This window comes from Ursus arctos, unplaced genomic scaffold, assembly GCF_023065955.2.
Source record: "Ursus arctos isolate Adak ecotype North America unplaced genomic scaffold, UrsArc2.0 scaffold_20, whole genome shotgun sequence".
Lineage (NCBI taxonomy): Eukaryota > Metazoa > Chordata > Mammalia > Carnivora > Ursidae > Ursus > Ursus arctos.
In genome coordinates, this window is record NW_026622875.1 from 19,610,924 (window position 1) to 19,623,830 (window position 12,907).

Genomic DNA, 12,907 nt, shown 5'->3' on the forward strand with positions numbered 1-12,907 from the left:
CCAGGAATCATTTACACTGTATAAATTGAATACCAATTCTGTCAAGTACGGGGATACTAAATGATTTATACTCCTCTGAGTTACAGTAATACCATGAAATGAAGAAAAAACTCACTTAACCCTTAAATGTGTCTAATTGCACTGTAGAACCAAAAAGGCAAACAAATCATAGCAGTTGCTAAAAAAGCAGCAGAGCCCATGGTAGTATTGTCCTGAATGTTTTCAAACAGCATAAAAATGTAAATTCAAGCAGAACCAGCCTGCCAAATGGAAGTTGATCCGAAGAATCATCACTGTTAGGGTCTGACCCTTGTGATTTCTGGAGCCTTCGTAGCTGATGGCAGACTATTCCGCAGTGACCTAACCACATTGTTTTGCCACAGGACAGAGGAGGTTTGTGATCTGTGGCAGATTTCTGTAGGTTCTGAATGTCTGGGCCAGAAACCATATAAAGAGAAATCCATGTATGTGGTATTACTGAGGATGGCCGTATAGTTTCTTACTTCAGAGATATGTGTTTAGCGCCTTTTCTTTTTTGACTCAATATATCCAAACAGCAGAGCTGTAGAAATGGGAACAGGATTTTCTTTTTGTCTTTTGCTTTCATTTATTCTTGTTAAAAGGGAAACAATTGATTCGGAGTTTAAACACTGTGCTTGCGACTACCAGTTATATAAAGCCAGAGAGAGAGAAAGAGAGAGAGAGAGAGAGAGAGAGAGAGAGAATCATATACTAAATTCTTTCTTGCTTCTCAACTTAAAAGAAAATTCCTGTGAAACCATTTTAGGTCAAATCAGAGCTATCAATCAGTCCCTATCACATTGGTAGACTTTGGTTGGAGAGGAGAAATCTAGCATGTGAGTGAGGTTATGATTCGGGAACTAGCTTTTTGAACTTAGAAAACGTTACTGATGAAAGGTGATCTGTTTTATTCTTAATCTACAATTCACCAGTTATGCAGCTTCAGGAGCTTATTTGAGACAATAAGAATCATGATTCAGGATAAGAATCAGAATAAGGATCATGATGCAAGAATGATTGCTTGCAGGTCTGTCCAACATGAAAGATAATTTTGTGGAATGAATCATTTAAAGACAGTAAGAGTCCATGATGAAACTACACTCTGGAGTTTGAAAAGAGACAGGGCTGCTTTAAGAGAGAAACAGGAAGTTGTAACTAGAAGCCATCTGAATACTAAGCCAAGGCAGACCGCTCCTGAAGTAGCAACTTTAAGTGGCAGTGTTTATTCTGAAATCTTAAGACAGCCAGACTGTCTTAGGCAAATCTTGATAAAATAGTCCTTATCCAGGTTTTTATCTAAGGAATCCCAAGAAGACCGGAGGATGGAGAGACAGCAAAGTTTTATGTTAGAGAAGGATGAGTATCAGTTTCAACATCAGGGAGCGGTGGAGCTGCTTGTCTTTAATTTTTTGCTCATCCTTACCATTTTGACAATCTGGTTATTTAAAAATCATCGATTTCGCTTCTTGCATGAAACCGGAGGAGCAATGGTGTATGGTGAGTGCAGAAATTGTAGGATTGATGTGAAACTTGTTGCTCGGGTGTAATTAGAGACTTGTGCTCAGATGGCAAGTATTGAAACTGGAGAAAATGTGCTGATTGAAATGTCATTAGCTTGATGAAAGGTGCCGCAGCGTAATGAATGCTCATCTCTTTCCAGATGAGCTGCCGAAATTTGCCCTGTCACAAGAGTAAATGTCACAGTCTTGTTCTCACACGGCACACATAATGCAAGTCTGTTGATAGATGCGGATCCATTGTCATGTGGGGAGTCAAACCGTGCAAACTGTTTTTGTAATGACAGATATTGGGAAGTCATGGCTCCGCAGTCACAAGAGCAGCCCATCTTTCACAGGAGGAACTGATAAGCATTATAAAGTTCTAGAAATAACATCATTTAAAAATGTATGGAGTAAATCCTCTTGTCAACTAGCTTCAAGAAGGAAATGTTCAGAAACACACACCACCCCTCCTATTGGAATAATTGTATCCAAATCCATGTTAATTATATGGGCAATGTTTTATTTTCTTATAAGAGTTTCTTTATGCAATACTTTTCATTTCTTAGGCTTATTTCAGACTTTCTAATTTATAATTCTTGTTGTTTTAATGTTATTTGTTATGTACCTTTTTGGGGGTGAGAAGGGGCAAGATGTGGAAAAGCGTTTAACATTTTAAACTCCCAAAATAGTACTCTTTCTGTGCAATTTACCATGTCATGCCTTTCAGAAAGTTGAAAAAAAATGTGACAGAGGTTATCCATACTGTACTCTCATCTTTGAAAGTAAAATGCAAGACACTAGTAGTTTTAAAAACTTACTCACTTTCGCATTACCGTTCTGATCTCAGCCTGGTAATGGATAGGAATTTTGAATATAATGAAAATAGGTGGGGCATTGCTATAATTCATTGCAGAAAATGTACTTTTATATTTTGTTTCCCTCATTTTGGAAGTCTTGAAGCACATTTATATCCCTGAGTTTCAGGGAACAGGATCAATGAACATTTTATATGCTAACCATGTGATGTCCTGATGCGAGATACTTAAGCTAGGAACTAAAAGTTTTAGGCTAAGCAGTATAATTTCTTTCAGGAGACTGATGTGCCGATCCCTTCAGAGCACAGAGTTAAATTCCTTTGTATTGAGGGTCTTAAAGCACAAAAAAAACCTCTCTTTTGAGGGGAAAACACAATCAGGTTGAAGAGAAAGTCAAAGAGAAAGGAAGTGATTCTGTCAGATGTAAAGAAGGCCCTAGGCAGCAGTCATTTGCCCTTCTCCATCAACAGTGAACCACGATCTTTCTTTCTCTAGACTTGGCTAATAAATAATCAATGAGGATATGGGATGTAATCTGAGAAGCCAGAAACAATGTAATTCTTGGCATTAAATTAAAGGGCTATATATGGTTTTGCAAAACAACGCAGATTTTAAAATAATAAACCTTCTTCTAATAGGAAAAGATTTCTTCACAGCACTGCGTTTGATTAAACTATGATTCATTTTGCCAATTTCAGTTTATCTATCATGGAGATACTGTTTTGTAAAACTTTTGATTAAATTTTGGTGATTTATTAAAATTCAACCATTTTCTATACTCACAATACATAAATGCAACTTTTACTTTTGAGCCTGAAAAAAATCCCAGATTACCTTTAATTCTCAAAACTTAATGAAATACTTTTAAGTTGCAGTTGAAGTCATAAAATATTAGCATATTGCTCAATAGGTCAGATAGCATTTCTTTAAATTGCTATTCTTAAGGCTTATGGTTAATAAGAGCGGGAATAAGTTGACTGACTTTTGTTCTTTCAAGAACTTTTTATTTGTAAGTTATTGAAAAGAAATTCTGAAACAATGCAAAGTGAAATGATTATAAAAATTATGAAAACAGGAGTGCTTGCATGGTTGAGTTGGTTAAGCGGCTGACCCTTGATTTCAGCTCAGGTCATGATCTCAGGATCATGAGATTGCCCTGCATTGGGCTCCACACTGAGCGCAGAGTCTGCTTCTTTCTCCATCCCTCTCCAACCCTCTCCCTTTGCCTCTCCCCCACTAGTGCTCTCTCTCTCCCTGAAATAAATAAATAAAACTTTAAAAAATTATGAAAATGTGCATATATATGCATAACTATTCCTTTACTAGAATTCTGAGTATCCTTGAGTTATCTTAAACTATATAAATCAATGAAATACTTTTATTTTAGTGTTTAATTTTTTTGTTGGTATAGAATTATAATTGTTGAAATTTATGGGGATCTTGGAGGTTATCTTCTCTAGCTCCCTCATTTTACAGAGGGAGAAACTAAATCTCAGAACAGTGAAGTAACTTACCCAAAAATGAACAGCCATTCATAGCAAGGTCCATGTGCTTTTATACATCTATACACATGTCTAATAAGGTTGGTTCCTGTTCTTCATAAAAGAGCTCTTACCAATAGTCTCTGAAAATACTCCATATGGAAGGCACTAATGACATATCATATTTCTTCTTCAGGGATGATCTAAATGTTTTACCTGAAATGTTATCACTGACTTTCTGTCAATGATAAAATAGTCTGAGACTACAACAGAGGAACAAGGTTGGACATTCTAATAAACACGTTTAAATGAGAAGGGGAAAGGAAATGACAAGTGAGTGAGGTACCCAGTGCCTAAAAATGCATTTGAAATTCACGAACTGGGAAGGAGTCTTAGAGATGATAATTCCAACATCTTAATATCACAGTCAAGGAAACGAAAACTTATTGAGGTAAAGGCCATGTAATTAGCTGCTGAGTTGGAATTCAACCTCCATCTCTACTAAGACATGCTGCCTTTCTGCTGGTATTCTGCTGAAATGTGTCCTAATATCCTTTAGAAGACACAATAGATGTTAATGCATTTTATCAGTATATGAGGAATCCAACTTAAAAATTCTAAGGAGCAGGGGCTTAGGAAATGAGCAGTTAAAGAAAAGTGAGGGGAAAAGTTATCAAATAGAACATTTAACTGCTCTCTTACAGTTTTGTTAGAAACAATTTCCAAGTTGTTAACATTAAGATGTCAAATGGAGGGTTGTAAAGGCCAAGAAAAATCATGTGTAGTGTTTGGTTTGATTCTGTGTTCATTGGAGATAAATCTGATACTCCAACTACAAATAATCTATTATTGAAAAATATCTTCTTTTTTTTTTTCTTTACATGAAGGGTCCTAAGATGCTTTTGAAAATCAGTGGCAGCATTATAACAATATTTTTACTCCACAAGGAATAGTAATGGGTAATTGTGTCTCATGACATTCTATGGCTCTCATTATTTCAAAATTCAAGGCTTGGAATCTATAACTGGTTTAATAGCTAAGCAACGGTGATATTCCTTTAAATTGGACTAATAGCTTAAATGACTATTAATGGTCAAAATATTGATTGACAGCAGCTGGTGCACTTAGTGCTGCTCACTGAGAGCCCTGTATCTCATGTTCATTGTTCATAAAAGAAAAATTACTCCTTGTTCCTCGATAGCATTAAGAATTTTATTACACATCACTGGGGGCTCTCATACTTTAGAGGACATTCATAATGCTAGACATTTGAGGGTTGGGATCTAAGCTTAGGGACAGAACAATTTAAACCTCTTTGAATTCTATCTTTGATTTTATGGCCTTACAATCTAAGGGACACTCTCTGAACTCATGTGGAAATTGGCTCACTGTTTAGTGGACAGAAGGAAAATTCCACACCACAAAATTTAGATTTTGAATTCATTAAACTGTGTCATATTAAACTATGTAAACTAGGTCTGATCTTCTAACAGTACACTTAGCAATATAATAGGGTCAAATGATTCACTCAATAGCATGTTTTTTTTGAAATTTATAGATAATATAGTTACATGATGAGTCACTAAGGTTTTGAAAGCTGTCTTTCTTGAAAAATCCCAGGGCATTAATTTCCTCCTAGCACTCCTTGGAGATTCCTCAGGCTGAAACTGTGCTGCTGCACATGATGTGTCTCCACCCCACTGCTCTGCGGTGCTCTACTCCAGTCCAGCACTGCCTTCTTGGCTGCCAGGCCTGTAAAAGATGTTTATTACCACTTTGCACTCCTCCCCTGCCTGGAAGGCCCTGCTGAGGCTTTGTATGTACTCAAACGTAGTCTGCGTTACAGACAAAGCATGGGATGCTCTTTTGGGGATTTGGAGTTTTAATCCTGATGACTTTCTTTTTTTTATCAGTAGCTAGATGCATTACTTTGGACAAGTGACTTAATCTCTGGCCTTACTTGTCTCATCTGTGAAATGAGGAAGAAATGAAAGCACCCTTCCAGCTGCAAAAGTCCTTCAAAATTTAGGCCAACACTAACTTCAGCCATCAGGCATGGCTCAGCCTCTCCAACCCAAACCAGTAACTTTCTTCCCAGAACCATCCCAGACAGGATTATAGTTAGTGTTATTTCACCACTCTTAGTGCTTCCAGTTCTGCTCTGATTTTGTAATGAGTGCTTAGTAAATCTTATTGAAGTCCTGTCAGAAAGGTAAGGAGAGCAAGTTACACCATCAGAACAGAGAGGGCAGGTTGAGGATTCAGGGGTTTATGGATGCATGTCATGTGAAAATCAGAGTGCTTCTGGTTTAATTTGAAGGGACCTACAGGAAAGGTAATTAGGGTTAAGAGCCCAGTGAATGGATCTTGACCTCCCTTTAGTGTAAAAGGGTTGATTTTAAGGAGATCAGGGCAAGATTTTCCGTGCTGTAAAGTGTTAGCCAAATAAATGTTGAAAAAGTAAAAAAAAAAAAATCAAGGCGTATTTCTGTCTATAGGTCTTCCAAAGTTGATTTTAAGAAAATAAGCTCCTAAACATTCTGTTGAGCTTCTGAATCTCTAAGGAGCTGCAGAGGAAGCCCTGAGTGCAAACTATTGTGGTAACCTCAGAAGATCCTCTCTCAGGGTATTAAAGGCTAAGTAAGAAGTGCACACATCAAGAAAATGAATCTATGATTCAAACTGTTTATGTAGACATATATAGTCTAAGTTGGATTAAGATTTTATAGTTACGAAGTAGAGATATAAAGAACTAACATTTGTGAAACATCTATTACATCAAAATATAATAGTAAAAATAGCTAACACAAATAGCATTTACAATGTGAATTATTTTGTCATAAGGGCTTTATGTATGTTCACTCATTTAATCTTCACAACAACCTTTTTTAGATGGGGAAACTGAGGCACCAAAAGTCAAGTAACCTCCCTAAGGTCACATATCTACAAAATGCCACAGCTGAGGCTCAAACCTTGGTAGTTTGGCTCCATGTGACCACTGGGTATCAAAAACCTGGGTGTGTTTGTGTGTGCGTGTGTGTGTGTGTTGGGGAGGAGGTAGTATCATTTTCATGTTACAAAAGAGGAAACCAACCCTCAGAGACATGAAATGACTTGCTGGTAACAGGGCTGAGCTTCAAGCCCAGGACCATAAAACCCATGTCCTTTCACACACCTAACCCTAGGAGAGTTGTTATTACTTAATGAATGTCTACTCTATGCCTGGTGATGGTATTTTAGGAAGTTTATAGAAGGAAGAGACTGAGATACCTAACTATAAATATTATTGCTAATCCTTACCACATCCATGCAAAATACAATGATCTTCAGTTTGCATATAAGGACAAAGCAACTCAGAAAATTCACAACTTTGGCCAAGGCTTCACAGAATAATTGGCAAGAAGACCATTTTGAAAGCTAGAGCTCTCAAATTTTGTCCTCTCACCAATGTCTGCTGCTGATGTGTAGTCGGGGGTGAGGAAAAGTTGAGGAAAGGAGGCAAGTAGTAAACTTTTCCTTTTACCTTAAGGCCTCAGAAATATTATCCTATCAGAGCAAAAAGCCCAGCATGGGAAATACAGTGGGAGCAACATTGTGAATGTATGTCTGTGCCAAGAAGCTAGGTTAAAATGTCCCAGGGAGAGGGATGAGGCTGCCCTGGAAACACCTGCTCCAGCATCAGGGAAAGCAGTGTTGCAAGTCCACAGTCACTGTGGTTTTAAATGTCTGTGGCCGTCCGAATGGGTGGGAAGTTACTGTAAATGTCTTATTTTTGCTAATCATGCAAAATAGGCTTTCATCAGATGTTAGTTTAATTGAATTGAATTTTTGGTAAGGACTGAAGGTAGAATCTTTAATTATGACTTTGGGCTCTCCATGCTGTTTGAAACCTGTGTGCATGAGTCTGGTGGCATGGACTTTGACAGAGTTCTGTGCCTGTGATGGCACCCAGAATGGTAGGAACTATTTGTTGTCTTATACAACAGTGCTTCTCAGGGCATTGGCATCACCTGAGAACTTTTTAGAAATGCAGTTATGTGGGCCCCAACCCAGGCCTACTGAGTAGGAAACTTGGGGCACAGTGTAGCCATCTGTGTTTAACAAAACGTCTAGAGATTTCTAATGCACTGAAGTTTGAGAACTACTTCACTAGGAAAATAAAGTTGAACATGGTGGTTTCTAGTTTTGTCTCCTTTACTTTCTTCTGTCTTTTCTCTTTCTCCATTACCCTCCTAAGATGAAAGGAGGGTTGGGAGAAAATCTTCACTTATTAGAGGGTTTCCTACCCCCTTCTGCTCTTTTACTACTTATATTATTTTGTAATATTTTCCCCCTTTGGTTTGAGGAAAAAAATAGATTGTTTTGTGTAAACGTTATAAAATAAGAAGTCATTTTGTTTTAGTCAGTATGGGGCTAGTTAGATATCTCTATCTCTGTATTTCTTCTGTAAACTTCCTAAGATGATTGAAAGGAAGGGTATTAGCTATATACAAGCTGGTGGCTGAAATAGTTTCTAGAGAAAAGTTATCTATAATCCTATGTTGGGAACCCTGGAGTGCTGTGAAATATGTGCTGTGTGTGTGTTGTGTGCGTATGTGTGTTGTTTAGTATACAACAAGGATGGAGAAAAACATTGGACACCCTACCATGGTAGAAGATCTGATGGTCAAGTCTTTCTGTCATTTCCCATGTGACTCTAACATGTGAGAAGATAGAACTTTGAATGAGGCATTCTAAGGTGGGGACAGGTTCATGGACCCCTTTCCACCTTGGAACATCATGGGATACTCTTACTGGCAGGTGCCACAGACCTATTCTGAAACCCTTATAGGATTTTTTTCTTCACCAAAGCAATGAGCCAGCACAAAGCAATAAATTGTGTCCCTTTTAGCAACACCCACACTTTCCTTTAGTCCTTTGAATTTAGAAGATTGGTGGGAGGGCAGAGAAGGAATGAAATCCCTAAATAATCAGAGAGCATTGTATATTTTTACTTTCAATTCTGTCTGTGATTAATCTCAGGGTAAAACTAAAGTGCTAACAGGAAAACATTAGGAAATGAATTTAGCATTTGAAATTCAAACCCATATCTTCTCTCTAAATCACTTCTGATAAAGACTCTGATATGATGCGGGAGGTAGATAACTATCAAGTGAAAAGGGAAAAATTGTGCAGATGACACTTAAAGCCCAATATTTGTGAATACTAACTGGCAGACAGTTAATTGGTGTCCACTGATTGGGCTTCCTTACAATACTTGTCACACCCGTTCCTTCATTATTTCCACATTTCTGAATTGCCAGTTCATATTTTTTGAATCTGGGTGACTGAAATACTATCTTAGATTCCCTGCTTTAAAGAGTCTTCCACTGTAAAAAGTCCTAATAATGGTAAACAATGCTCTTCCTTGGTTTAATTTTATTACTGTCATCTTAAAATTCCTGTACTCAAATTCCTTTGCTAAATTCTTCCTCACCTAAATATAGACAAATTCTGATGTTAACTTCCTCTCCATGTCCTCAGCCTTCATTTCTCCCTTCAGATAATTGTCTCCCAATGCTGTTTCCTTAGCTGAAAAACACAGAAAGTCTTTCTCCCATCAAGAAGCTCCCACCATTCTTTCTCAAGACCTTCTTGCCAGGGGCGCCTGGGTGGCTCAGTCGTTAAGTGTCTGCCTTTGGCTCAGGGCGTGATCCCAGGTCCCTGGAATCGAGCCCCGCATCGGGCTCCATGCTCCACTGGAAGCCTGCTTCTTCCTCTGCCACTCCCCCTGCTTGTGTTCCCTCTCTCACTGGCTGTCTCTCTCTCTGTCAAATAAATAAATAAAATCTTTAAAAAAAAAAAAAAAGACCTTCTTGCCAACTATCTCTCCCTCTTGAACACCCTTTCTGTTTCTCAGCTGTGCTGGGGCCCTTGATCTCAGCTGCCCTAGTCAGCCATCCCAAACTGCTTGATGTGTCTGAATAGCACCATGCTCATTGATTTCTGAATACTTCTTTCTAGAAACTCCTTGCCCTCTATTCTACCTGGAGAATTTCTACACATCCTTAAGAACCCTATGTGTGAGGTCTTCCCTAACACTGGGTGGTGGAGTTTTAGTCGGTCTTTCCTTTAGGGTTCCTCAGGACTTTATACATTCACTTGTTTAAAAAAATAGTTTGTATCTATTAGGGTGCATTCAGTTGCTAATAACAGAAACCTTGACTGAAACAGACTTAAGCAATAAAGACATTTGTTATCTCCTATAAATAGAAATCCAGAGAAGCATAGTCTTCAGGGCTGGTTGATTCAGCAGCCCGTTATTGTCATCAAGGAGCCAGGTTTTTTCCTTTTCTTCCCTATGCTATTCCCAGTGCTGACTTTAACATCAGGACTAAGGTGAGTATGGAAGTTCCTGGTATCCTAACCAGGCCCAGTAATATCCTGAGGAAGAAGAGAGCTCATCGATCCTCTCTCTCTCTCTCTCTTAGGATATCAAAGCTTTTCTAAGAAGCCTCCTAGCCAGCTTCCCTTCACTTTTTATTGACCAGAATAGAGGCACATGCCATTCTAGTACCAATTACCAGCAAGGTGAATGGGAATACCTTTGGAGCTGAGGGAGAAGTCCGCTTACTATCAGTACATAGCTGTATGAGGAGAGGTGGATAGCTGAACAAATCACGGCTTTGTTGGGAAAAAGGGGGCGGGGAACGGATGCCGGGTTGGCAATCAACAGTGTCTGATACACTAATCAAGCTGATATATAATATATAGTTTAAGGATTTATCTTCTTGTTTTAGTAAGGGGCAATGGTTCATTTATCTAGATTATTCTTGGTAGCCACTCCATGCCTATAGAATGAAAGAACTACAAAACTCAGTTCTTCTTCAGTCTTCACATATTAACTATGTCCATTTGCCTTAGGCTTCTATATTCTCTTTAATACCGTGTAGCATTTAAATATATACCCATGGACTAGTCTGATTAGATACATGTGTATAGATGGGCTTGTTGCATTGTGTGACTCCAGGGGAGTACCACTCCTACAGAAAAAGAATCTAAAGGGAGGCTGCTGGGCTGTGCCACGCAGTGTGGCAGTGTGTGTGATAGTGTATGAACACAGTCATAGGACTAAACATAGCCAGAGAGATTTTGTGTTTTCAGAACCATTCTGTGATCTGTTTCATTATATATAAATATAATCATTATATATAAAATAAATCCCCATCCATATTCCTCTAAGAAAGGCCCCTTTAGGAAAACGCTTCATCGTCATGTAGAATGACTGTCAATAAGATGCTGGAGGATTGGTTATGAAATGCAGGCTTAATAGAAGAACTTAGGAAATACTCGTACCTTATTCTTAATGGAAATCAGTATCACAGATTGGGAAAGAGGTCAGGCCTGGCAGAATTAAAATATTTTAATCTTTTAGCATTAGGGCTGTATTTTATTCATTTTTATAATTCTCCCAAGTCTCAGAGCAATGCCTTGTGCGTCTGTGGCATGAAAGCAGAATGAGGGAGGGAGAGAGGGAAGTTTTCTTACATTTTAAATGTGGGAAATGAAGTGAAACCAGTCCAGAAATATAGGGCTCATATTCCTAAATGTTTTTCATTTTGAGTACCCATGAGGCTCTTCCTTCCTTCCTTCTTCCTCCTTTCTTCTACTGCTGACAACATCGTGTCAGTTGCCTGTCAGGCATCTGCTATGGGCGACATACTGCAAAGTTCTGCAAGGACTGGAACATCACAGCATTCCTTACATGTGACATTTTAAAATGTTGGTCACTGAGCAACTACATAAACTTGGAAGATCCTTTTCTTCTTGACTCCAAGGGAGTTTGTGGACTTAGAGAAAGTTGGGTTACAATTCTTCCTAAAGTGTGGCTTTTCTGAAGGACAAAGAGATGAAGAATAGCACAGGGTCTCTGTCCTAAACAGTCTCATTGTCTAGCGTTGGAGACAAAGCTAAGGTCTGCAAAGCAAGGTTGAACAATGTAAGCCTTTATAAAATTGGGCCATAAAGGGTGTGGTTTAAACTGTAAGTGCTGTAAGAACTCAAAGACGAGGGAATTCATTGAGCACAGGCTGCATCAGAGCATGGACCCCCACAGGTGGAACTTGAGATGGAACTTGTAGGACTATGAGTGCTTTAGGAATGAAGCATATTGTCAAAGCTCCCTCCTGGGGCTTGTATGCTATTAGGGCACTAGAGAGCACATCTATACTACTGCTGTCCTAGTTGCCCAAATGCCCAAACATGTAGGGGCAGGGGATGCATATGGACTAAAGTTTTTGCTTGGAGAAGATCATGCCACCAGCTAGCTAGGGGGCAAAGCTCAGGGAAGTGTCATGCTTATGAGATTATAACCTAGAACCAGGCCTGTGCATAGTATTGCTTTGCTGGGACAAGCTGCCTCTTTTTCTCCTGGGAAGGTAAGGCTGGCACTCGTGGCTTACCGATGAGAATGGTTGTTTGTGTCCATAAACTGTGGCAGCCAGTCTCTTCTTTCCTTCTGTGTGCAGGTGGTTGGTGCTTTCTTTATCCTATACCTTTGTGGGGGTTTACAAACAACTTTTTTCAATAGCATTTTTTTTTCCTATTAGAAGTCCTACTTTATCTGTCACCTACTTTCAAACAATATTGTGCTGGAGTGCATTAATTCAATGCTCCATATTCGTTTCCACATATGGCTAAAGCGCTGAGTGGACATTTGGCTGTTAGAAGCATTGTCAGACTCTATGGGTGGGTGTCTGGCTTTAGACATTAAGGATCTTCCAGCCGCTGCTACTGCAGTGGGGGCGCACAAATGGGCCTACGTGTTTGTTAACTGAGTGCACTGTGCAGCTGCACGTGGTCTTCACATTGTGTCAGGATGTTGCTGCCTCTCGAGACTTGGGGTGAGGAGAAACAGGACTAGAGCCTTTTGTCAAGTGTGTTAATTTGGGTCCTCTGAGAAGCGGACACTGGGAAGAAATTAGTTATGTGAAAGATTTCTCTTTTGAAATCGTTTTTGAGGGAAAATGGGGAGAGAGCTTTTGGATGCTGAGACAGCTGTCAGATCTTGGTGCAGCTGCAGCCCCTGTAGAGGGAGGGGGTAGGGGGA

At 39.1% G+C, this 12,907-nt stretch overlaps 1 protein-coding gene across 2 annotated transcripts in view; it reads left to right on the forward strand.

The window, feature by feature from the left end:
- The first annotated feature begins 1,158 nt into the window (after positions 1-1,158).
- The window catches only part of SLC9A9 (solute carrier family 9 member A9), a 549,652-nt gene continuing 537,903 nt past the window's right edge, over positions 1,159-12,907 (forward strand). For both annotated transcript variants that reach the window (XM_026497205.4, XM_026497204.4), the window contains exon 1: positions 1,159-1,518. In XM_026497205.4, the coding sequence (XP_026352990.1) occupies positions 1,344-1,518 (175 nt within the window). In that variant the 5' untranslated portion in view covers positions 1,159-1,343. The remainder of the gene's footprint in view (positions 1,519-12,907) is intronic.